The sequence below is a fragment of the Lagenorhynchus albirostris genome, chromosome 8 (assembly GCF_949774975.1).
Source record: "Lagenorhynchus albirostris chromosome 8, mLagAlb1.1, whole genome shotgun sequence".
Classification (NCBI taxonomy): domain Eukaryota; kingdom Metazoa; phylum Chordata; class Mammalia; order Artiodactyla; family Delphinidae; genus Lagenorhynchus; species Lagenorhynchus albirostris.
In genome coordinates, this window is record NC_083102.1 from 23334980 (window position 1) to 23360429 (window position 25450).

Sequence of the window (25450 nt, forward strand, 5' to 3'; positions counted from 1 at the left end):
CTGCCCGGAGGGTACAACCTCAAACTGCTGCGTTGGGGAGCTGTCAGCCCAAACCAGTTCCTCAGGGCTCCAGGCCCTGGTTAAAGTCTGAGCCTTAGTCTTGGGAAAGGTAAACCGTGTGAGAGGTAACCCTGGGGCTGGGGAGTAGGGCCAGGGGAGACTCAGGCCGGCGGGGTCGTATGGCTTGGGGTGGCCCAGGATGCTGGAGGGCCTGGGGGAGGCGCTGCGGGGAGCCTAGGAGGCGGGACGTGGGGCGGTGGAGGGGGCGTGTCCCGGCCTGGCTCAGCCCCCTCCTCCCGTTGGGTCCACACGTCCTCCCCCGCCCCGGTCCCGAGTGGCCGCTGTGCCACTGCAGGCGGTCCTGGGCGTGCGCGCGGCGGCGGCGGCTGGGCCGGGCTCCGCGGGGCTCTTTGTGCTGTTCCGGGCGGAGGGGGCGGCGGGCTCCCGGGGGAGGGGCGGGAGGGGAGGGCGGCGCCCTGGGCCCGCCCCGCCGCTGCCGCAGCCCCCGCCCCCGGCCCTCCCTGCCCGCGGCGGCAGCGTGGCCGTGGCGCGGCGTCAGCAGTAGCAGCAGCGGCAGCAGCGGTAGCGGGGTGGCCCGCGCGGGTGTTTATGTCGGGTCGCGGTGTTTTCTGGCAGCATGGCGGACTACCTGATCAGCGGCGGCACCGGTTACGTGCCCGAGGATGGGCTCACTGCGCAGCAGCTGTTCGCCAACGCCGACGGCCTCACCTACAAGTAAGCGCTGGGGGCCTCGGCCCTACCTGGGTGCGCGCACTAACGCGCCGTGATCCCCCCCCCCCCCATTCCCGGCCCCGGCCCTGCACGTGCACAGCTCCCCCCTTGGTGACGCCCGCGTCCCCGGCCCGATTTGAGCGACTTGGGCGGGGGGCGGGGGAGGAGGGCTGGGCAAGGGAAGGAAGGCGGCCCGCGCCGAGAGCAGACGGACGTGGCACAGCGACATCGCGGCCCTCGGTGCCATGCCCCGTTTCTGGCTAGATCCGGGTCCGGCCTGCCCGCTTCCTCCTCTCACGGGCATCTTGGCCGCATGGAGGGGCCTTGGGGCGTGTGGGAACGCGAGATGTGGGAGTAATGGAGACTTTTCCCAGACCTTGGTCCACGACACCCTCTCAACTCCCAGCGTCACCACGAGGGCAGAGGGGGCCCTGGAGCCCAGCTAAGGCAGCTGCTTGGGTGTTGCCCCCAGGAGATGCCCAGCTGGGCAGATGGGATGGCTCTTTTTTTCCACCGTCCAGTCCAGCCGTCTTTTCACTTGTGCCCCTGGCTGCCTACAAGTTAGTACTGGTGCCCCTCGGGCATGAGTATTCTTTGACTATCACCCACCCAAGCCCACCTCACCCAGGATTTTTGAGGAGGACAAGACCTATCCATTTGCCTCTGGCGTAACGTGCTTTTCCGTGGGCCCTGGGCCCGTTGTCCTGTTGGCTGCAGGCCTGGCACTAGCTCTTCTGTTGGCTGCAGGACTGTGATGCCAGGAAAGAGCATCAGGACCTGGGACTGGGGTGGAGTGAGGATGCTGGTGAGCCAAGAGCATCCCTGCCCCGTCTCCTGCCAGTTCCTGCCTTTGCCTGTAAGCACTCCTGCTTGGCAGGCGGTTTCCCTGGACACCAGGATACCCAGTCACTCCTGAGGAGTGTCTCCTCTTCCTTGTCAGAGTAGCTGGGGTGTGGGCCAGGTGAGGGGTGTATATAATACCTAGAAAATGCCGAGAGGCCCAGACTCCAGCATTTCTTCCCTGCCTCTAAGTGAGCCACAGAGGCCTCTTCACTGTACAGAAGAAGGGCCGCCAAGGGACAGGGGCAGTGAAGATTCTTTATTTCTTTGGTGGTCTTTGATGAGGGGGGATAGAGTATCTATGATATAGTTTCCGTGGAGTCTCCTAGGGAAATTGTTGTAGGCCTTGGGGCAAATTAAAGACCCCACCCCTCCCGTCCACCCCATAGCTTTTCCTTCCTGCCCTGGGGTGCCCGATGGCTTTGCTTAGTCTGGTTGGGGGTGTTCCTGAACACCATGTGGCATTTGCTTTTGGTTGTGTCTGTCTAGGCCCTGTGATTTCAGGGAAATTGAACCTGTCAGGGCTCCTGGGCAGTGACACTGTGCTTTGCCTTACCCACGCAGGCCTGCATTCCCTTTCCGCGCTAGTGTTGACCACTGCCATGCTTTGGCTGGGCCCCCAGCGTCCTGGTCCTAACTATAAGGCCCCTTCCTCCCCTTTCCCATCCCAGGCCATGTCTGTTGGCTGCTCCCGTCCAACTGGGCAAACCTTTAGCAACGCCTGCTCTGTCAGAACATGCCCCGCACTCAGCCCCCTGGGGTCCCTCTGTGCTGTTCTGAACCGTGTGTGACTCAGCAGCCCTGGCACTGGGCTGTGCAGCTTGTCCTGTGCTGTGTGGTGTTCATGCCATGCTGCCCTACTAAACTGTTCTCAGGTATATTCTGTGTTTATTTATTGTCTCCCTCTCTCAAGATCGAGAAGTTTTCAAGGGCAGGCACCATATCTGCTGTGTGCAGCATTATGGGAACGTCTAGGTTCCCAGACGAACTCTGAGCCCGAAGGCAATGGACATTTGGGGCCCACTGCCTTGGTGGCGCCCTAGGACCACAGAGCTTACGCTGCCTTTGGCTCTAGCTCTCTGGGCTAAAGTCGACAAGATGCTAGCGAGGGGCATGAGGGTGGTTCAGTCCTGACATGGCACGGGGCTCAGAGGCTCTGCCCGTCTCCCCACCCCCGTGCTGCTTCCCCTGGCGTGGCAGGCCCTGCCCTTTTCAGGGACCCCTCCTCACCCAGGAACAGTCACTCTCCTCTCTTCACAGCGATTTCCTGATTCTCCCAGGATTCATAGACTTCACAGCTGATGAGGTGGTGAGTACCTCTTCCACTGATGGGGTAGAGGGGCTGTGTATGTGGTGCCAGAGGCTGATCTCTTGCTCAAGGGCGGGGTGTGGGAGAGACTTTTTCTTTCTTTCTTTCTTCCTTCCTTTCTTCCTTTCTGTGTTGGGTCTTCATTGCTGTGCGCGCGGGCTTTCCCTAATTGCGGCGAGCAGGGGCTACTCTTCGTTGTGGTGCGTGGGCTTCTCATTGCGGTGGCTTCTCTTGTTGCAGAGCACAAGCTCTAGGCGTGCGGGCTTCAGTAGTTGTGGCACGTGGGCTTGAGTAGTTGTGGCTCGCAGGCTCTAGAGCGCAGGCTCAGTAGTTGTGGCGCACGGCCTTAGTTGCTCCGTGGCATGTAGGATCTTCCCGGACCGGGGCTTGAACCCATGTCTCCTGCACTGGCAGGCAGATTCTTAACCACTGCGCCACCAGGGAAGCCCGACTTTTCTTTTTTTAAAAAGCTACACCTTGCCTCTTTTGCAGCTTGTGGGATCTTTGTTCCCCAACCAGGGATTGAACCCGGACCCTCAGCAGTGAGAGCGCAGAGTCCTAACCACTGGACCACCAGGGAATTCCCGGGAGAGACTTTTCTTGGGAATGTGGTGGACGTAACCTTCAGTGCTGTCAGAGAAACTGGCACAGTCAGTGGATTATGCCTAATGGGTTAGAGGCAGCTATGGGGATTTGGGGATATCCTGAGAGGTGGGCCTGGCCTGAGGCCAGAGGGCTCACTGACAGAGCCTGAGGTGAGGTTCAAAAAGGCCCAGAGAGGGGCTTCCCTGGTGGCGCAGTGGTTGGGGGTCCGCCTGCCGATGCAGGGGACGTGGGTTCGTGCCCCGATCCGGGAGGATCCCACGTGCCGCGGAGCGGCTGGGCCCGTGAGCCATGGCCGCTGAGCCTGCGCGTCCAGAGCCTGTGCTCTGCAATGGGAGAGGCCACAGCAGTGAGAGGCCCGCGTACCGCGGGGGCGGTGGGGGGAAAGGCCCAGGGAGGAGGTGGGCATGCACGTGGGTGTGGCTGCTTTATTACTTACTGGATTTTGTCTGAAGTGCTAAGCAAAGACATCATAGAGGCCAGTAAGATTATGGAGACTTTGGAAGAGGTGGACAGACTTGTCTGTGGATCCATGATATATAAGAACTGGCAAGAGGGTTTGAAGAAGTTAGATTGTGGGGCTTCCCCGGTGGCACAGTGGTTAAGAATCTGCCTGCCAATGCAGGGGACACAGATTCGAGCCCTGGTCCGGGAGGATCCCACATGCCGCGGAGCAACTAAGCCCGCGCGCCACAACTACTGAGCCCGTGCACCACAACTACTGAGCCTGCGCGCCACAACTGCTGAGGCCCATGTGCCTAGATCCTGTGCTCTGCAACAAGAGAAGCCACCGCAATGAGAAGCCCACACACTGCAACAAAGAGCAGCCCCTGCTCACAACTAGAGAAAGCCTGTACACGGCAACGAAGACTCAACACAGCCAAAAATAAATAAATAAAATTAAAAACATTAAAAAAAAGAAAAAGAGATGAGGTTTAAAAAAAAAAAAGAAGTTAGGTTGTGGACAAATACAAGGAAACAGTGCCTCCCTTAACTGGAGGGGCTCAGCAATAAACCAGGTGAATGACCAACGTCCTTTACACAGTTAACATATGACAAACCTACAGGAGCCCAGGGGCTAATACTGATGGGCGTAAGTCATTTCATGGAAAAGTTAGACTATTCTATCATAAATTAATACACATTAAAAAAAAAGTTTTTCTGTTGCTGTTATCATTGATATGTATTCAGGTCTGATTCTCATGAAATGCCAGAGGGCCCGAGTGTCCCTGGATCACTCATACGTTGGGGAAGCTCATGTCCAGCCTGTGTAGCCAGTGCTGACCCAGACAGATTTTTCAGGGGGAAATGAGGACTGTTCTGGATATATTCCCCTTGTGACAGCAGCCAGGAAGCCTTCTTGGTTTGGCTGTTCCGTTTCTGAGCACCCTGGCTTTGTGCCAGATTCTGGGCAGGGTGCAAGGAAGAGAGGGATGGGAGAAGCCCCCCTGGCCGTCAAGGGTCTCCCTGTCCTATGGCCCATGTCAGGAGGCTGTGGCTCTTCTCCTGTGCTAGGATCAGAGAGGAAAAGGGGCAGTTTTCTAGACTGCAGGGCCAGGGTTCTCAGCCAGGGTCTGGGAATGGACCGCAGGGGCCTTTGTGTCTCCAAAAAATTATATAGCAAAGTCTGTGTCTGAGAGTTTTGAGGGCTAGGATCCACAGCTGTTGGCCTGAATCTCAGAGGAATCTGTGATCTGGCCTTGGCTGCCACTCACAGGCAAATGCTTCCTGAAAATCCTTGCAGTCCTGAGCTCTCCCTTGAGCTGCAGACCCTTAGTCACCTATTCCCCTGGACTGGATGTCTAATAGACTGCTTCCCACGCCTCCACATTCCCAGTGCCCAGCATCTCCCACCTGGACCTGTCAGCAGCCTCCCTGGTGGTCTCTCTGTTTCAGGCCTGGTCACCTAGAATCCCATCCCCACATCGGAACCCGAGTGACCTCTTTAAATCAGATCATGTCTCTCCTCCGCCTGAGGTCCTCCAGTGGATTCTCATCTCAAAATTGAATGCAGCCTCCTTTCAAGGCTGCATATCCTTGACCTGCCCCCTGCCTCTGAGCCCTCAGCTCCCGCCTCTTTCCCTTCCCTCCACTCTACTAGCTTTTTCTTTCTTAAACGCACCTCAGGGAGAATTGGAATCAGAGGCGGGGTTTCACACACAGCTCCCTCAGCCTGAAACAACAGTCCCTCTTTGGGGACTTTCTCTTGATTAGTTTTCATCTGTCGCCTCCCAGGAAAGAGGTTTCCCTAATCCCCACATTCTTTCTCCAGTGGTCACTTTGCCTCGTTTGTTGCCTTTGGAGCCATCACCCCAACTGGAATCGCCTCGTGCACGTTTCGTGTGTGTCATTTTTCCTTCCGAGTATAAGCTCTGGAAGAGGTAGCAGAGACCTCAGGCACCTTGCTCACTGCTGTATGCCCAGGGCCTGTCCTGGTGCCAGGTACATATAGCAGCTCAGTAAATGTCTGTCAAATGAATGATAAAACTTTTCACATAGCCTGTGTCTCCACCTTCAGGACCTGACTTCAGCCCTGACTCGGAAGATCACGCTGAAGACGCCACTCATCTCCTCCCCCATGGACACTGTGACAGAGGCTGACATGGCCATCGCCATGGCTGTGAGTTGAGCACCCGGGTGGGGACCCCAGGGCCAAGAGGACCAAGTGGGGTGGGCGTCAGGAGGACTTGGAATCAGAGGCGGGGTTTGCAGAGTGAGGAGGGTTGGCCCCCTGGCTCTGACCATTCTTCCCTTCAACCCCAGCTGATGGGCGGTATCGGTTTCATTCACCACAACTGCACTCCAGAGTTCCAGGCCAACGAGGTGCGAAAGGTCAAGGCGAGTACCAGGCCCGTCATGAGAAAGAAGATGCCCTCTGGCAGCCTCCGCCTCACAGGCCCTCCCAACCTCCCATTGCCAGCTCTGCGGGCCGGTGCGCTCCCTGGCTGTTGGCTGTGGGGTGTTGTCTGCCCTTCTCCACAGTGGGAGCGCAGGGCTCAGCCCTCGTTTCCCCACTGGCCTCTTGCCCCATGGCGGGCCCTGGCTCCCCTGTGGCACAGCCAGGAGACCCTCGGCCCCCTGTGGCCAGACTGTACACACCTCCAGCTTTCTTCCAGCCTTTTCCTTCCCCTGTCTCTGCCCGCAGAAGTTTGAACAGGGCTTCATCACGGACCCTGTGGTGCTGAGCCCCTCGCACACCGTGGGTGACGTGCTAGAGGCCAAGATCCGGCATGGCTTCTCTGGCATCCCCATCACTGAGACGGGCACCATGGGCAGCAAGCTGGTGGGCATCGTCACCTCCCGAGACATCGACTTCCTCGCCGAGAAGGACCACACCACCCTCCTCAGTGAGGTACCCGCGGGGCAGGGAGAGCATGGCTGGGGCAGAGAGGACCGCACATCCCGGGGCCTCAGGCCGGTGCCTGTGACCAGGGACCAGAGGGAGGCCTGGCTCCCTTCTCTCTCACCTGCCAACCTGCAGGCACATGTTCCTTGCCCCACAGGTGATGACACCGCGGAATGAGCTGGTGGTGGCTCCAGCGGGTGTGACATTGAAAGAGGCAAACGAGATCCTGCAGCGCAGCAAGAAAGGTGCCAGGGAGGAGGCGGAAAATGCGAGACCCCCCAGCCCGGCTCCCCGCACCCCGGAGCCCCCTGTTCCCTCACAGCCTTGCAGGTTGTCCCTGCAACTAGGCTGGGCCTCAGGGAAGGTTTGAATGATGTCAGGCTGGAGCGTGACTTCTGAGGTCTTTTTCCCGGCTCAGGAAAGCCCATCCCTTATTTGGCGTCTTCGCAGTATATTTCCCAAAACGACTAGTCCTGTGAAACACTCATGAAAAAAGGGCTCCGTGTTCTTATAAGTCTGAAAAATGCTGCTTTTCTGTATGCCCCATCTTGCATAAAGAATTGTACGTTACTTTATCAAAGGCTCTGAGAAGTCTTGTGGTTAAATTTATTTGACATTGAGGCTGTTGACATAATATTCATTAGGCCCCTGTGGGACCTACTGGGAAATGCTCCCCTGGCCCGTACTGGATTGTTTTCTGGGGTGGTGGTGGGCAGGACACACGTTCCTCCCTGCAGGATAGCCTCGTGTTTGTGCCCTAGCTAGGAGTTTTTTGACCACTGTGGCCTGTGGCCCTTCAGGGGAAAGGCTGCCAGTGCTCAGGGGCTGCCCACTGAGCCTGGCCAGGCCACAGGGCAGGAAGAGCTCCAGGAACTGGGTTTCTTTGCTTCCTGTTCCTTGGGCAGAGAGCCAGGTCCCTAGGAGCGCTTCCTGGGTGGGTGCTGTCACCTAGTGGTTGGTTTGGGTACTGCAGTGGAATCTCTGGCCTGGTCCATTTTCATTCTCACTATCCCCCTACCCCACCCTCAGAAGCCTGCTCCTTCAATTCACCCCTGCGTTCCTTGTCAGGGAAGCTGCCCATTGTCAATGATCGAGATGAGTTAGTGGCCATCATTGCCCGCACTGACCTGAAGAAGAACCGGGACTACCCTCTGGCCTCCAAGGATTCCCACAAGCAGCTGCTGTGCGGGGCGGCCGTGGGCACCCGTGAGGATGACAAATACCGCCTGGACCTGCTCACCCAGGCAGGCGCCGACGTCATAGTGCTGGTACGGACACTGCCCTGGAGCAGGGGCTGTTCAGTAGAGTTGAGGCTTATGAAGACCAGGTTCACCTCTAATTAAGCCCGGGGTCAGAACTGAGAGGGTCGCTGGTACTCTGACAGCTCAGAACAAACTGGGACCCCTCTGGGGGCCCTTCGCGCTCATAACTTGGCCCTAATAGTTACCACTCACATTCAGTGAGCACCTCCCACTTGCCAGGCGCTGCACTAAGGCGTTTATGCAGATGAACTCAGTCCTCACAACAGCCCCCTGAGGTACGATCACCATGCCCATTTGTCACAGGGGGAAACCGAGGCTCAACAGGTTAAGTAATTCTGTTTGGTTCGTGAGTTGGTGGGAAGTGGATACGACCGCAGGCACCATCTCTTTGCTGTGAGAACCAGTCCATATTGTGGGTATGAAAAGGCTTTGTCTGCTGTGAGACTGTATGTTAGGGGTGCTTAACCTTTGGGGGAAGGCAGGCCCCTTTGAGACTCGGCCGAGAACTGTCCATTGTCTTCCCAGAAAAAGACAAAGGTGTGTTCTCATGTATCTTTGATACAATTTCAGGATTTGTCCACTTAAGACCCCCTCCCTCAGTGAGGATTGTCGGCCCCCAAGCCTAAGCTTTCCTGTCCCCCTTCTCACAGGACTCATCCCAAGGGAACTCTGTGTATCAGATCGCCATGGTGCACTACATCAAGCAGAAGTACCCCCGCCTCCAGGTGATTGGGGGGAATGGTGAGTGCTGGCCCTTGCCCCCTCACTGTGTAACCTTTCTCTGTCCTTTGGCATTCCCTGGTGATGGCATCGCTCTTGGCATGGAGGGGCAGGGAGCTGAATGAATGGGCTTTGGTCACAGTAGGTGAAGGGGAGGTGTAGACTGGGGTCCCAGGAAGCCCCCGGGCAGGGCAGGGGCAACCCATCCTCACACTGTTCCTCCTCTCCCACTCCCCCTCCCCCCCAGTGGTGACAGCAGCTCAGGCCAAGAACCTGATTGATGCTGGTGTGGACGGGCTACGTGTGGGCATGGGCTGCGGCTCCATCTGCATCACCCAGGAAGGTGGGTGTCAGTAGGAGAGTGAGTGGCTGCCACTTAGAACGCTCCAGTCGCCCTCCACAGGCCCTGGGGCCTCAGTCTCGCTCCACAGATGCACGCAGAGTGCTCACTCAGCCAGGCCCCTTTCTGGGATGGTGGGTTCAGGGGTGACCCAGGCTCAGACTCTGCCTGTCTGGCCCACTGACTTGGGGGGAGGCAGGTGTGCGATGAGGTTACCGTGAGTTTGGGGCGTGTGCCAGTCTGCTTCTCAGATTCTGGTCAAGGAAGCCCAATCTGCAGGCCCAAGACTGGTGTGTCTGGCCCCTTGGTCACGTCTGGTCATGTCTCCCAAACGCTGAATGACCCATTTGGTCTTCTCTGCCCAAAACATCTTCCCACTTTGGTCTCTAAGCCTCTGCTTTTAACTGTCTACCTTCGCATTAGCTGACCCCTGAGGTGAGATGTGGGCCTTCTCCACAAATTAACAAATGTTAATTGAGGACCTGCTGTGTGTTGGGCGTTGTTCTAAACCTTGGGGTGCAATAAGAACAAAACAAACAAAGGTACCACCAGAGAAGTCTTCTTTTCTCCTTTATCCAGCCTTGCATCCATCCTTAGATAAGTGCTGGTTCCTTAGAATTCTCGCTTAGAAATGTAACACTTAAGGACCTTGGACAATTAAACTTAAAGAAATGCAAGCCAATATCCCAAAGGAGGCTGTGAGTACCTAACTCTAGTAACTTTGTAAGGGAACTAGTGCCTGGAGAGAGGTGAGGCTGAGGCCAGTGCTGATGCTGCCGCCGGAGTCCCCGTAGTGCTCTTGTAGGTGGGGCGGTCCAGGTTCCTGGAGCGCGCTCCCCTGGTGTTATTTGCTGCCACTTATGTTTCTGCCACATTAACGTCCAGCCCTGTCCCTTCTCCCAGTGGAGGCAGGGCACAAGGAGAAAGGGGCCTGTACTGCACCTGGCTCCCCTTGCTCTTGACGCCTTCATCTTGTGTACTGTCCCCAGTGATGGCCTGTGGTCGGCCCCAGGGCACTGCCGTGTACAAGGTGGCTGAGTACGCCCGGCGCTTCGGGGTGCCAGTCATAGCCGATGGTGGCATCCAGACCGTGGGGCACGTGGTCAAGGCCCTGGCCCTTGGTGCCTCCACAGGTGAGGGGGCAGGTCTGCCGGGGAGCGGGCAGGCCGGTGGGGGGGCGGTTGGGAGGGCCATGGGGCTAGCGGCGCTGACCCCCCGACCACTGCAGTGATGATGGGCTCCCTGCTCGCTGCCACCACGGAGGCCCCCGGCGAGTACTTCTTCTCGGATGGCGTGAGGCTCAAGAAGTACCGGGGCATGGGCTCGCTGGACGCCATGGAGAAGTGCAGCGGCAGCCAGAAGCGCTACTTCAGGTGCTACTTCGGGCAGATCAGCTCCCAGCCCTGCAGGTCCACCCGAGCCTCTGGCTGCCCCAGGTGGCAGCCGGCCTCCATGCCACGGTTCTGGAACCCCCGGCACAGGGCCCGTTGCACACCTGGGGTAGCGCCGGGGCCACCTCACTCGGAATCCACGCTTACTTATGCTGTAGCCCAGGGAGCGGCGGCTTTGGGGGTCCTTCTGGGTGGTAGCCCCTCTGCTGGTACCCTCGAGAGGTGGGGTGGGGTCCCCTGAGCCATGGTGGCGGGGCTCAGTCTTCCCGCCTTCCGTGCAGCGAGGGAGATAAGGTGAAGATCGCGCAGGGTGTCTCGGGCTCCATCCAGGACAAAGGCTCCATTCAGAAGTTCGTGCCCTACCTCATAGCGGGCATCCAGCATGGCTGCCAGGATATCGGTGCCCGTAGCCTGTCTGTCCTGCGGTGAGTGCTACGACTAGAGGGGCAGCGGGTGGGGGGCATCAGGGAGGCTCCTGGCGCCCCCGTATTTCCCATTTCCTTTCTCTCTCTCTCCTCCACCCTTGGTGCCCCTGACCTGCACCACTTCCCTGCCTGCAGGTCCATGATGTACTCAGGAGAGCTCAAGTTTGAGAAGCGGACCATGTCAGCTCAGATCGAGGGTGGTGTCCACGGCCTGCACTCGTAAGTGTGGCAGCCTCCTTGCCCCAGCTGGCTGGCACTGGGTCAGGCAGGTGGGGCCGTGGTTCAGAGGCTGAGCCGAGGTCTCAGGGACCCCGAGGACCATCTGCACCAGGGATGGAGGCTGCTGCAGGATGACCCCCATCACCCTCTCCTACAGGGCCCAGCCCACCCTGAACCCTGTCCTTTAGTCCCCACGCAGGCAGGCCCTCCCATCCCCTCGGGCACCTCCCCCGAGCCGGGCATGGGAGATGCGGCCTCCAGCCCCTCCTGGGCTCCCCAGCCCTTGCTTGCTCAGAAGCTTGGTGGCTGGTGGCAGGGGCTGGCGGTGCTGGGCTCTGGCTGGTGGCGGCACCAGGCAGGCAGGTGGAGGCTGGGGGCATGAGCCCTTGGCGGGGAGAAGGGCAGAGAGACAGATGCCAGGGCCGGCGCTGGGGCGACCGTGGGCGGGGGCAGTGCTAGTTGGCAGCAGTAGTTGCAGGCATGCGGCCCCGCCCTGGTCGAGAGGGCCTGTCCCCCCAGGCATAGGCGGGCATCTAACCTGTGTCTCTTTCTGCCCCATCCTCCCGTAGCTATACCTTTCTGCCGTGTAAGTAACCGCGCTGCCCGGGCCAGGCGTAGAGTAGAGCAGGGGCAGTCTGGGTGGGGCCTGGGCTGGGGCGGGGCGTTGGGTTGGGGGCGTGCTGGGGTGTAATCGTGGGACATGGGCCCTAGTACTAGCATCTTGCTGGGGGCAGCTGGCGGTGGCCCCTCCTCCAGAGGAACCGTCCCCTCCCGGGGTGCAGAGAGATGTCCCTGACCACAGGCCTGAGGCTGTCCTGTCTTGGACTGGACCCAGTGACCACAAGGGACCTAGGCCACAGTGCCTTCAGGGGTGGGGTGGAGACGTGGGAAGCAGAGGCTCAGATTGGCCTGACCTTGCTCTGTGAGGATGGGCCGTGCCTTCCTGAGCTGTCTCTCCACCCCGGCACTGAGGACAGTCCACCAGCTGCGGCTGTGGCCAGAAGGAGCATGGCTGTCCCTGGGCCTGGCATGGTTCTTCCGGGAGCCTTGGCCTGAGGCGGACAGAGGCACGTGGCCTGCTTCTCATTCCCTCCCGCCCCCTGTGGCTGACAGGCAGAGGCTTCTGCAGCTCACTGCCTCTCCTGAGTCTGGGGGCCACCCGGCGGCCCAGGGCTGGCCTGGGCAAGGGGGTCTGGGGTGGTGAGGCCACCTTCCCGCATACCCACTCTCAGTTTCCCTCTTGCCTTGTGCCCACAGTTATGAGAAGCGGCTGTACTGAGGATGGTGGTGGAGGTCCAGGCGGCGGAGGGGTCATGCCCCAGGGTCCCCCTTTGGGTACAGCCTCCCTCCATAACTGAGTGGTCCACAGATTTGCACTACTGGTTCCCCAGCTCCTTTCCAGGGAGAGAGGAGGGGAGGCCCTGAGGGTCTGCGGCCCCTCCCTGGGCTTCCCCCGCAGAGTCAGGACTGCTCCCAGGCCGGGCTGCCCTGGGAGCCCCCCGGGTTCCCCCTTCTTCAGTCCCCCTGAGCCCAGCCAGCCTGGGCTCTCAGGCCCTGCGCCTGCCTCAGGTCTTTCTTGCTGCAGCCTGCTCCGGCCCGGCTCCCACCCCTGGGACACGTGGCCCCTCCTGGCTTCTCCTGTAGGGCACCTCCCTCCCTAACCCCCACCCCAGAATCGGTGCTCTCCTGGCCCTGCCTCTGGCCCCTTACTGGGCTGCTGCCCCCTCAGCCATGTGGCACTTCTGGGCTCCTGACCTAGGCCAGAGGGAGGTCTCTGCCCCCTACCCCTGGCCCTGGCCCTGGGGAGGAGGCGGCCCGTCGTTCTTGGCCCGCCCCCACCCCCAGGTGGACCGTCCCTGCCCTCTCCTCTCAGCTGTGGACTATCCGGGCCCTGCTCCTCAGGCCGCCCCGTCCCTGGCCCTGGGGAGGAGGCGGCCCGTCGTTCCTGGCTCGCCCCCACCCCCAGGTGGACCGTCCCTGCCCTCTCCTCTCAGCTGCAGTTGAAGGCTTTAAGTTTGCACACTTTGGGGTCACAGTTGCGTCATTGTATGTTAAATACTCTGAATAAATCAAGAGGTTTCAACGCCTCCGCCATCCTGTCTCTGTCCCTTGTCCACTGGACAGCGAGCCCCTCCCCTGGTGGTAAGCTGGAGCCTGGAGCCCCATCAGAGCCGAGCCTCCCTGGGAAGGTGGCGAGAGTGCTGCGGCACTCCAGGGGGTGCTGGCGCAGGTGGGCCGCGTGGCGCGGGGTCCCCCAGGCCTGCGCCCACACCGGCTTGCCCGGCTGCTGCCAGCTGGCCAGCAGCTCCTGCAGGCAGGCCCTGTCGCAGAGGGGGTCGTCGTGGCTGTAGAGGACTAGCGTCGGGGGCCTCGCGGGCGGCTGCCAGAAAGCGCTCACCGCAGCCTCGTAATGCCGAACGGTGCAGCCCGCGCGCATGGCTGTGGCCCTGACCACCGGGCCCGGGGCCTGCGGTCTCATGAGCTGAGACACACCTGTGGGTACCAGGGAGAGGCGGCTAGTGCCCATTGTCATGTGTGGCTCAGGACCCGCCTTCTGGTGGGGACAGCACTGACACATGGGCTGCTGAGTATCCCTAGAGTTGGGGGTCCTGGGATGTTCACATTGCCTTCTCTGCCTCTGTTGTAGTTGGGCAGCGGGCACCCAGCTGTCCCACCAGGTACAGACACCATTCGGGGCAGAAGCAAGGAAGATGGCCTGGGAATGCTCTGGTGGCAGGAAGCAGAGGGGGCAGAAGGCCCTAGTTGTGGGTAGTGAAGAGCTGGAAACACCCCCATGACTGCCAGGGAGGGGCTCCCTCAGCCCACTCTTGGCATCCTGGGCCGGTAACTGCCCTCTCCCAGGCCCTTCCTAAAAGAGCCACGTGGCCTGGAGTCAGCCTCTCTCTGTGGCATTTTCCAGCTTTGTGGCATCTTCAGGGACAAGAAGGAAAGTGCTGGACTGTTGGGTGGGTTCAGAACTGGTTCAGCAATGGCTCCAGGAGTTGTTGTAAAGTGACTGGGTCATCGAGAGTCCCCAGAGGCCTTGTGCCCTGGAATCTGTGGCCTTGGTGAGCACCTAGGAGTCTGAGGTGACCCAGCTGGGTGGGAGAAGGATGTCTGGATACCAGGAGATTGTAAAAGATGCAAGGGGATGGACCAGAACGAGGCCATGTTTCATGGTTTGTCTTGCACACTGCTTTACAGAAACCATCCAGGAAGCAATTTGACCAGGAATTGAGATGGAAAAGATCTAAGGATTTTTAGAGATATTCCCAGTCACTCTGCATGAGTTTTCCTTTTGAACTAGATGTAGTTGGTCAGTTAGAGCTGAGGAACAGAATGGGTTACTTTGTAACAATAACCTTCCTGTACTTGGTATGTTAGCATTAGTTTGGTCCTTCTAGAGGAAGTTAGAGCACAGTGGTCCTCAAATTGTGGTGGGTATCAGAATCACATAGAGAGCTTAAAAACCCAGAGGCCCAGGCTCACTGAAACAGGATGGGCTCTGGGCCTCTGAATCGTCACTCAGCACCAGGTGATTCTGATATTTACCAAAGTTCGAAAATCACTGTTGTAGAGGAAACCTGTGTGCATCCAATTACAGTTGGCCCTTGAACAACGTGGGGGTTAGGGGTGTTGACCTTCCACGCAGTTGAAAATCGCATATAACTTTATAGTTGGCTCTCCATATTTGCATATCTGTTCCACATCTGCAGATTCAACCAGCCTCAGATCCTGTAGTGCTACAGTACGTATTTACTGAAAAAATCCCCATATAAGTGGACCTGCGCAACAGTTCAAACCCGTGTCGTTCAAGAGTCAACTGTACCCGATTTCTGAGACTCTGCAAAGCATGTGTCCTAAGAAAATTTCAGAAGGCACAGCACCTACTTCATGGCCTCACTGTGGGGATTATGTGAGTGAGTATGGAAAGTTCCAGGCGCTTAGTAAATTAGCCTTAATCGAGGCTGCAGATAAAGGCACGCCAGGCTGGACCCAGACAACACGATCACTCTGCGTTGTAAATTCAGCCACAGTGGGGGAGGCCCAGATGGGACAAAACAACAGATGCTCCGGGTAGGAAGGCCACATCAGGTGGACGGTCAGAGGAAACCCAGAGCCGCATTTGGGACAGACGCAGATCACAGACCCCTTGGTCGGCAGAACTGCCTGTCCGCCTGGAGTCCAGCCTGGTTTGTGTGGCCCAGGTGCCCCCTCACCCTTGCCCCGCACACTCACCCAGCGCCATGCGGTCCAGGCTGTCGAAAATACGGCACCTCAGGCACTGGGCCACGCTGCTGTGGCGCCCCAGGTCCTGGCCCACGAGCAGGAGAATCTGTGCAAAGGTGTAGCCACCCAGGGAGAGCGTGTGCATCGCCAGTGGGCGGCTGGCCAGTGCCCCAGGCCCTCACAGCAGCGCCAGCACTCGGGCAGCTTGCCCCAGGCCCTGGTGCGGGCACAGGAAGCAGCTCAGCATGCTCTCCACGGCCAGCACGTCGCAGCCGCAGGCCAGGAAGGGCTGCAGGTACTTGGCCTGGGCAGCGGGCTGCGCCCCCAGCCATAGCAGGAGCAGAAGCATAAGCATGGGGCAGGGCCCCCGGGACCCTAGGGGGCCCGGCTTGCAGTACAGGTGGATGGAGCAGGGGAGTTGGGTCGCCGTCACATCGGTGGGGGTGGCAGCGGGGCCGTGGCTGGTGCACCCTGGAGGACAGGTGAAGAGTGGTGGTTGGCCGTCAACTCTGGCTCCACCTTTCCCCACACATCGCTCTCCGATGGCACGACTGGGTAGCTCAGGAGAGGTCGGATTAGCCCTCTGAGGGCCCTTTAAGCTTCTGTGGTTCTAATGCCAATCAGGAACTGGTCAGCCAGCCCAGAGAGGAGGGGTCAGCACCCCAGCCGCGTGCAGCTCAGCTGCCCTCAACCTTTCCCTCCACCCACTCCCCTCACACCTGGAAGTGCAGTCTGGAGAGGAGGCGGGACCAGCCCCGGGGGCTGGTGGGGAGGCAGCGCCCCCCCTCCACTCTTATGAAGAGCTTTTTGCTCCTTCAGTATCCCTCCAGGCTTGTAGGGCCACACACGCCCCAACTCCAGCATCTCTGGTCCTCCGCCCTGCTTTACCCACAGGCTGCCCCCCATCTGGAGGTTGAGGGGCCAGTTCTATCCACCCGAGTGCACCCCCAGCAGCCCTTCTGCCTGCAGCTGAGGGGAGTTTGGAGTAAGGGCATCTGGTGAGAGGGTAGTGCCAAGGTCAAAGGATGCAACTTCTCCCGGGCCCCTGCCCTACTACCCCCGCTCGCCGTACCTGTCGTCCTCAGGGCAGTGCCCCTCACCTGCAGGGTTCGGACTCACCTGCATCAGCCTCCTCCTTTACCACCTGGCAGCTCAGCTCAGGAGGGAAGATGGGCGGGGTCAGGAAGACCTTGGTCCCCAGCCTGCCGCTCCACGCCCTCTTAAGCCCATTGGCGGCCTCAGCTTCTGGGCTGGGAGCCAGGGTGTCTGGCTCCCAAGGCATCCACATCCCCAGCTCAGTTGAAGTCAGGGAGAAGGCATGTGGGTTGCAAGGGGCAGTATTACCCTGGGACGGGTAGACACCAGCCTTTCCCTCTCTGTGTGCCTCTGCCTGGGTTTCTCCACTTGTGATCCTAACCGGGGAAAGAGGAGCACCCCCCGCAGGCACCCCAACAGCTTCCTGTCTTTTGACCCCACACATCAGCTGCTCCACCTCACCCTTCACCTTTCAGGGCAGGATGACCTCAGGATGGCCAAGCACAGGGGCTGCCCCAGGCAGGAATCCAACCCAGGAGACCTTGTCTCTCATAGCAGAGGGCTTTTTGCTTCTCCCTCTTCTGCCCCTCGCCCCCGGGAGTTCCCTCTGAGGCAGGAATATCTGAGGCTCCGAGGGGTTTGACATGCTGTCAAGGTAGGTAGGGAGGTTCTCCCCAGAGAAGAAAAGATAAGTCAGGACTAGGGCATCGGGGGCTGAGCCGCTGGAAAGGAGGAGGGAGCCAGGAGGGGATGTTGCGTAAGGACCTGGCTGTGACCCTGCACGTCACTCTCCCAACCCCAATTTTAACCTCTTCCTCCCTACTGCTCCCTCTTGGTGAAAAGTGGACTAATGAGAAACAAAACGTGTGTCTGCACTGCGGAGTCCGAGCTTCAGGAAATCAATTAAGGGGAGGGACTTCCTTCGGACCCCACACTACCAGAGCCCTCCGGCGTCCTCCTCGTTCTCCGGGAAGGACGTGGCTCCCACTCCTCCCTGTGGTTCACAGTGCTTCCAACTCCTTTCCGTGCCTCTGGCCTCTGGGAAAATGTAGGGACAAACAGTAAGAAGGACCTTTTATGGTGGAGATGCTGTGAGGAGAAGAGGGGCGGGGCAGAGAGTGTTCTCTGCTCGGGGATGCGGGACTCCCGGGTCTGGATGCTTTAGGAGCAGTGCGGCACTGCATCCAGCAGGTGGCGCAAGAACCCAACGACCTGTGGGACCCCAGGGAACCCCGAGTGGGGTAGTTTCCTGGGCGACCGGCAGCCTTTCTGAAAGCCCTGCCCTTGGCAACCATTCCCTGGCTGCCCACGTCCATAGTAAAATTTGGCTTCTGAAGGACAGGATGGGGGTAAAATAATCTAATCTGTCAGAAAGGAGAGAGGCTGGCTGGGGGGTGGGGAAAGGAGTCTGAAAGACCCGCCATCTGCTGTCATTTATTACTGAGCAACAGCCACTGTGGTAGGTGCATCTTACCCTCAGCAACCCTATAAGGCAGTCACACCTATCCCTTTGCTATGGATGGGGAAAATGAGGCTCAGAGAGACAAAGTGTCCCGCCCAGGTCACCAGCTGATAAGAGGTACACCCGGTTAGGAAGCTGGGCCTGCCTGGATGTCCCCCTCCACTCCACTGCACCTCCTGGCGGGTGTGAAGTGTCCAAGCCCCCAAGGGAAACTGGCATGGGGGGTGCTGGGGGTCAGAACTTGTTGGGAGACCAGGAGAGCATCCACCCCTCCTAGCCCGGCTGTCCTTTCCTGGCCTGGGTGGGGAACCCCTCTGCTCAGGGCTCCCCTCACCTTGCGGGGGCTCCCCTCTGTCAGAGACCACAGAGTTGGGGAGGGGAAGGGATTTAGGGCTTCTGGAGGTTATGTGAACCCTCTGGAGAAGCCAAGGACAGGAGAGCTCACCAAGCAGGACACAAAGCTGGAGCCCAGGGCTATTCTGGGGAGAAGAAGCAGGAAAGGATTCCACTTTAGCAGCTGTGCAGAGGAGAAAACCGGCCTCAGCTGGGTCAAGGGACAGAGATCGGGAGGATTCAAATTCAGTTCAGTGATCGGATCTGGTCTCAGTCCCTGTGATCTCGTGTCTCTGCCTGTTCCATGTCTCCACCAGGACACTGACCAGGATCTCGTGCTGAACATAACCAACACCCGACTTCTGACTCCCTGTGTTAGTCCTCCAGAGAAACAGAACCAGTAGGAGGTAGGCACACTATATTTATTTATGCCTGAGAACAGGAGAGCCATCCAGTCTGAGTCCAAGTCTGGAAGCAGAAGATCCATGTCCCAGATCAAAGACTTAGGCAAAGAGAGCAAATTCTCTCTTAGCCTTTTTTTGTTCTATTCAGGCCTTCAGCAGATGGCCCACACTCAGGAGGGCAATCCACTTTACCCAGTCTTACAGATTCAGATGTTAATCTCATCCAAAAACACCAGCATGAATACCCGGAATGTTTGACCAAATATCTGGGCACCCCGTGGCCCAGTCAGGTTGACACATAAAATTAACCATCACACTCCCTCACTATCCTCCCAGACCTTTCCTCCTTAAATCTACCCTGTCTGGAGAATAGCAATTCCATTCTATAGTAAATTTCCACAGTAAAGCCTGGTAAACTCCAGGCTTTACTATGGCCTGCAAGGCCATGTGTGATCTGGCCCTAACTACGGCAGACCTTGTCTTCTATCCCTCTCCCCTCACCCATTCTGATCCCACCACACCAGCCTTGCTGTCCTCGAATGCTTCCACCAGGCCTGAACCCTCCACTTCCCCAGAAATCCACAGAGCTCACTCCTTCACTTCCCTTGGGTCTCTGCTCCAGCAGCATCTTGTGAGACAGAGCTTCCCTGACACCCTGTACAAAATAGCAAACCGCTCTGCTTCCCCCTCCGCTGGCACTCCCTCTTCCTGCTTTGTTGTTTTTCATAACACGTCACAAACATACTCTCTGTTTACATGCATACGGTCTGTTTTCCCTCATATGTTTTCATCATCGAAAGCAGTGTTACACATAAGTACTTGTTGAATGAGTGAATGAATAGGTAAAACACATATTCATCATCTAATACACACCAGTAATTGTAGCAATGCTGAGATGCAAAGATAGGCAGGACACCATGTTCCCTGGAGGAACTGGGCACCTAGCAGGGCAGATAAACTTGATGTTCTATCTGTGGGCAGTAGCGTGTATACATGTGATAACACAAAGACCAGCTGCACTTAGAGGGTTTACTCTATGCTGGGCACTGTATTGTGTCATTTAATATAGCCCCGTGAAGTGAAGACTCTTTCCTCAATTCCAGAGGAGAGAACAGGCTCAGAGAGACAAGGAGATTTGCCCAAGGTCACCCAGCTACTCAGCCACTGAGCTGAGATTGTGACCCCATCACTTGCTCTCTACCCCCAAGTCCCTCCTCCTCCCACTTTCCTAGGGGAGCCCAGGGGTGGAGAGGGAAAAAGAAGAGAGGAAGGGAGTGCTTCGTGTCCCACAGGAGAGAGGTAGAGCAGGACGAGCTGGCAGAGGGCCCTGGGTGACAGGGCACCTTGCCAACCCCTGCTGGCCTCCCCCTCCACTGCTGTGGCCTCTGCAGCCCCAGGGGCTGACTGAGCTCCCTCCCCTGGCACCAGCCTTCTTTGCTACAACCCCACCCTTGCCTGGGGCCTGGCTACACGGGGATCCCTTTCTGGCCCAGTGAGGCATATAACCTCGGGTTGACAGGCGTCCGGATGCCAGGGCAGCCTGGCTGGCCAAGGGTGAGGTCACGGGCTGAGCACTCCATGCCCAGCCCCTCCTCCCTCCCAATGCAGTCTCACTCCTTGCCCTGCCGGCTGCAAAACTCCCCCTCCGGCCTCCCTCCTGCACCACAGCCTCGCCCCATCAGGCTCTGGCCTCCCCTGGCAAGGCCTGGTGTATTAGTTTACTGTGGACGCTGTAACAAATGACCACAAATTTAGCCTCTTAAAACAACACGAATTTATTCTCTCATAGTCTGGAAGTCAGAAGATGAAAATGGGGACTTCCCTGGTGGTCTGGTGGTTAAGAATCGGTGCTTCCACCAGGGGCGGGGTGTGGGTTAGATCCCTGGTTGGGGAACTAAGATCCCGCATGCCATGCAGTGTGGCCAAAAAAAACAAAAACAAAAACAACCAAACAAAAACAACCAAACAAAAAACCAAAACAAAAAAAGAAGATGAAAATGGATCCTCCAGGCTGTGTTCCTTCTGGAGGCCCTAGAGGAGAATCTTTTCTCTTGCTTTTCCCAGCTTCTAGAGACCACCTGAATTCTCTGGCTCTGGACCCCTTCCTGCATCTTCAAATCCAGCAGGGCATCATCTTCAAATCTCCCTGCCTTTCTGACCTCTGCTTCCACTGTCACATCTGCTCTGACTCTGACACTCCTGCCTCTGTCTAGTACGGACTCTTGTAATCATTGAGTCCACCTGGATAATCCATGATAACGGGCCCACCTCGAAACCCTTAATGTGGTCTCATCAGCAAAGTCCCTTTTGCCATCTAAGGTAGAGAGTCACAGGTTCCAGTGCTTAGGATATGGGCAGTTTTGGAGGGCCGTTATTCAACTTACCGTGCCCAGCCGGGCCAATGGCACGTTTACCTGAGACTCGCTCCGCGCTAAATACCGTTGACACTATCCCACGCCATCCCGGTGAGGCGGTCATTGATCTCCACTGTATAAATGAAGAGACCGGCCAACTCCAGAGCCTGTGGGCTTGCTGTGATCCCAAGGCTGCCTCCTCAGATTGGAAATGAGCCCCTCCCTCCTGGGAACTCCCACACGGGCCCCTCTGCTTTTGCTTTGAGTCCCTTGGGTGTGCATCTTGGTCTGGCCTGCAAGCTCCCAGAGGCAGGGCTTGTGTCTTAGCTCCTGGGGCCCTGGCATGGTGCATGGAGGAGTAGGTAGGTGGGCAATATCGGGATGGGAAGAAGAGAGAGGATTTTGTGGGTTGGGGTTCATGGATGGGCTCTGGCGGACCCCCTGCCATGCGTGTCAGGTTGTATGTCTATTTTTCTGGGCAGCGGGAGCAGAATTTCCACCAGATTCTCAGGAGTTCGACCTCCAAGGATCAAGAAACCCTACTCTGGGGCTGGCCCTCACCCCCCCTTTCCGGGGCTCCCTTCTCTTAACCGGACTGTTGCTGGCGCACTCAGCACCAGGGGCCAAGGCCAAGAAGGCTGTGAGGTGTCGCTGGGACGAGGGGCTGGTCCACGGTGCACACTGTGAATGGCACGGGTTTAGAGGCTCCACCTGCGGTCCCTTCTCCCCTGCAATCAGTCAGTGATTCAGTATTTTTTAATTAATTAATTAATTAATTTATGGCTGTGTTGGGTCTTCGTTTCTGTGCGAGGGCTTTCTCTAGTTGTGGCAACTAGTTGGGGGCCACTCTTCATCGCGGTGCGCGGGCCTCTCACTATCGCGGCCTCTCCTGTTGCGGAGCACAGGCTCCAGACACGCAGGCTCAGTAGTTGTGGCTCACGGGCCTAGTTGCTCCGCGGCATGTGGGATCTTCCCGGACCAGGGCACGAACCCATATCCCCTGCATTGGCAGGCGGACTCTCAACCACTGTGCCACCAGGGAAACCCTGATTCAGTATTTTTTGAGCTCTCACAGTAGGTCTCTCTGCCCTCCTCCCATGTCACTCCCTGCCCCTCCCTCCCACTGGCTGTGAGGGTCTGAGTGGGTGCAGCCCTCCCCTCAGGGCAGAGCGCGGCCTTGCCTGGGGCCGGGATGAAGTGGGCTGTCCTCACCTCAGCAACTTACTGCCCACCTCTGCCTTCCCTTATCGCCTCCCAAGCGCCTGCGTGCCCTGAATCTCCCGGGGGTCTCCGCCCTCCAAGCTTTTCCTGTTCTTGTCCTGCAGACGTGACCTCACCCTCCTATTGGCAGCGGTCAGGCCCTGAAAGAAGAAGGGTGAATGTTCTTCTCAGCTCTGCCCCAGACAGGACTGGAACGCAGGTCTCCCGGTTCCCAAGTGAGGCTGCTTCAGACACATTATTATTATTACTATTACTGTTATTGGTAGAGTTTGATGAGTGGCTTATTTCACGTAGTAAAACAAGAAGCATGTTATAAGCATCTGCTCCAACCGCCTGAGGCAATAGTGTTTCTGGTTCGCTCCCTCACCCATGCCCTTTTTCCTAGGAAAGTTTTACAAGGGGCTCTGCCAACCCCCCTCCTACAGGCAACCAGATCAGGTGGGAGTAGGACGACTGGTACCCATGGCCTGCACTCCAGGGGGAGGGGATGTGAGGGCGAGGGAAAGGACCCGAGGGCATCCAGAAGGGCAGCCCAGGCAGCGGGGCCCATCCCCTCCCTCATTCCCCGCCCGGCCCAGGTACTGTGGTAGGTGAGGTAGAAGCGTGTCCCCAGCATCAACTTTGCCATTTACATAACGAAGGCATCAGGTCTCAGGAAACTGGGAAGAGGGCTGAGATGAGGACCGGAGATTGCTGTGAGGTTCCTCCCCAGCCACAGGAGGAGGGAGGCCTGCACGGGTAGCTGGGGGAGCCAGCCCCTCGTTCGGCCTGCTGGCTTCTCCTCTGGCGATAGACGGAGAAGGGGGTGCCTACCCCCACCTACACCCTGACCAGGCCGCACGTGGGTGCTGCCGCGGTGGCTCTTGTCATCCTCCCTCAGCCCCGCAGGTCCCTCAGCTGCTCCAGTCTGTCCTCCCAGCACCTGAGGGCTGGGGACATCACCAGGACGGGGAGGGTAGTGGGCAGAAGCGCTCGGGGCCGCGGGTCTCCGCTCGCCTGCTGCGGGCAACAGCTGGGTTCTCTGGGCACTTGTGGGAAGACGTCAGGTTGTCAAAAGCCAAAGCCCAGCCGGGCTTTGTGTGGGAGGAGGGGCAGGGCCCCTGGTGCAGCCCTCAACCTTTTGCCCCATTCCCCTCTTATCCTGAGCCTGGGTGGTCCAAGGGTCTGGGCAGGATGGGAGGGGCAGGGCAGGGACCTCTGCTCTAAGCAGGGCATGTGCTTTTTCACCGGGATGTGAGAACCAGGACACTTTTCCCTGGGGCCGACTCTGTCCTATAAAACTTAAACAGATCAGCCTTGCAGATGGTATCACAGCTCCTACCAGCCGCAAGCTCTTCACCTCTCTCTACCTGCTGGCTAGAGTGCACCTCGTAGCCCATCCCCGGGTAGGAATCTTCCTCTCCTAGCCACTTCCGTCTCTTACTTATCCCCACCCCCTCCTGGTACCGCATCCCCTACGAGCCTCTTCTGTACACTGCCCCCAAACTTCACCTCCTCCACTCACCCCAGAGGCTTTATTTGTCACTCCTGGAACCATAATACCGTAGTAATACGGTAGCAAACACTTCCATGAGTATTTCAATGTGCCATTGCTACATATTCAAAGCACTTTGTATATGTGGGCTCATCTAGTGGTCCCAGGGACTCTTTCGAGGAAGGATGGTTATTATCCCATTTTGCAAATGAGGAATCTGATACATGGAAAACAGTAAGGTAGAGGTAAGTCTAAGGACTGCAGAAAACAAGGAGATAGAGGCCCACAAAGCGGACATTTGGGAACAGCTGCCCTTGTCAAAAGATTAAAGCACCGTTCTTCTTTTTAAAAAAAATTACACAGCAATGTGTGCAGCAGACCTCCCTGACCCTTGCCCTATTCACTCCTAATCTTTGAGCTAAAGCTTTGTGTCTTTGAGCTAAAGACACAAAGAGATGAAACACAGGGACTCCCTGGAGGGACCCTCTGCCAGCCTACCCCAGCTCCCCCACCGCAGGAACCATCAGCAGGAGTGTCCCCATCTCCGTTCCTCGAGACTCCTTCCTCTCACCACTCTGCTTCTCATTCACGCCCATTTTTCTTCATCTCTCTTGGAGAGAGCAGGCAGTCACTGGTAGGCACTGGCCTTCTGGGTGCTGGGGAGGTGTTCTGACCTCCTGGGAGAGGGCAGCCCCACACAGCTGGACTGAGGAGCCCTCATCCCAGACCTGACGCCTGACTCTTCTCACTGATTCTTGCCATGGCCCTTCCACGCTGCCATTTCCCTCCCGCTGCCTCTCAGGACCAAACCAAACTCCACTCTCAGGACCAAACCAAACTCCACTGCTAGGAGTATCAGTGGAATGTGGCCTCATTCTCAGACCTGGGAGAAGGGCAAGAAGCCTCAGAGCATGGTTGAGAGGAAGTGAGAGAGAACAGGTGAGCTCAGGAAAGCTAGACAGGGCAGTGGCTGAGGGAAGATGCTAGCCAGGCCACTGGGAGCAGGTGAGGGGGATCCTAGTGTGGGACTCAGGGAGATCATAGGATTCTTGGGTGATGGAGGTGTTTAAGGTGTCGAGGCACTCGCCTGGGTGATGTGTGTTGTGTTGAATCTGAAGAGCTCTTTTTTTTCTGATTAAACAGTAGTATTTGGACAAACCACAGACAGAGAGAAAATACTTGCAAAAGACATATCTGATAAAGGACTGTAATCCAAAATATACAAAGAACCTTTAAAACTCAACAAGAAGAAAATGAACAACTCAATTTTAAAATGGGCAAAAGATCTGAAAGACATCTCACCAAAGAAGATGGTAAATAAGCATAGAAAAAGATGCTCAACATCATATGTTATCAGGGAATTCCAAATTAAAACAACAATGAGATACTATTATGCATTTATTAGAATGGCTAAAATCTGAAACACTGACACCACCAAATGCTGGTGATGATGTGGAGCAGTAGAACTCTCATTCATTGCTGGTGGGAACGCAAAACGGAAAGATAGTTCGGTGGTTTCTTATAAAACTAAACATACTCTTACCATATGACCTAGCAATTGTGTTCCTTGGTTTTTACCCAAAAGAGTTGAAAACGTATGTCCATATAATAACCTGCACATGAATTTTCTTTCTGTCCATTGGTTGGTTGGTTTGTTTTGGCCACACCAGGCAGCACGCAGGATCCTAGTTCCCCGACCAGGGATGGGACCCGCGCCTTCTGCATCAAAAGTGCAGAGTCCTAACCACTG

The 25450-nt window shown here is 57.5% G+C and overlaps 1 protein-coding gene across 12 annotated transcripts in view; it reads left to right on the forward strand.

Moving 5' to 3' along the window:
- The window catches only part of IMPDH1 (inosine monophosphate dehydrogenase 1), a 28831-nt gene extending 3598 nt beyond the window's left edge, over positions 1 to 25233 (forward strand). Inside the window, exons 2-17 of one of the 12 annotated variants that reach the window (XM_060156747.1) lie at positions 637 to 735; positions 2833 to 2881; positions 6003 to 6104; positions 6248 to 6322; positions 6630 to 6836; positions 6988 to 7075; positions 7899 to 8098; positions 8743 to 8833; positions 9060 to 9161; positions 10061 to 10285; positions 10381 to 10525; positions 10825 to 10968; positions 11104 to 11187; positions 11757 to 11773; positions 12165 to 12254; positions 12445 to 13274. In XM_060156747.1, the coding sequence (XP_060012730.1) occupies positions 638 to 735; positions 2833 to 2881; positions 6003 to 6104; positions 6248 to 6322; positions 6630 to 6836; positions 6988 to 7075; positions 7899 to 8098; positions 8743 to 8833; positions 9060 to 9161; positions 10061 to 10285; positions 10381 to 10525; positions 10825 to 10968; positions 11104 to 11187; positions 11757 to 11773; positions 12165 to 12254; positions 12445 to 12545 (1818 nt within the window). In that variant the 5' untranslated portion in view covers position 637 and the 3' untranslated portion in view covers positions 12546 to 13274. Of the gene's footprint in view, positions 1 to 517; positions 736 to 2832; positions 2882 to 6002; positions 6105 to 6247; positions 6417 to 6629; positions 6837 to 6987; positions 7076 to 7898; positions 8099 to 8742; positions 8834 to 9059; positions 9162 to 10060; positions 10286 to 10380; positions 10526 to 10824; positions 10969 to 11103; positions 11188 to 11756; positions 11774 to 12164; positions 13275 to 14903; positions 15108 to 22330; positions 22522 to 24843 lie in introns of those variants that run through there. The other 11 variants (XR_009541931.1, XR_009541933.1, XR_009541932.1 and 8 more) reach the window with 11 other exon arrangements.
- The last annotated feature ends 217 nt before the right edge of the window (positions 25234 to 25450 follow it).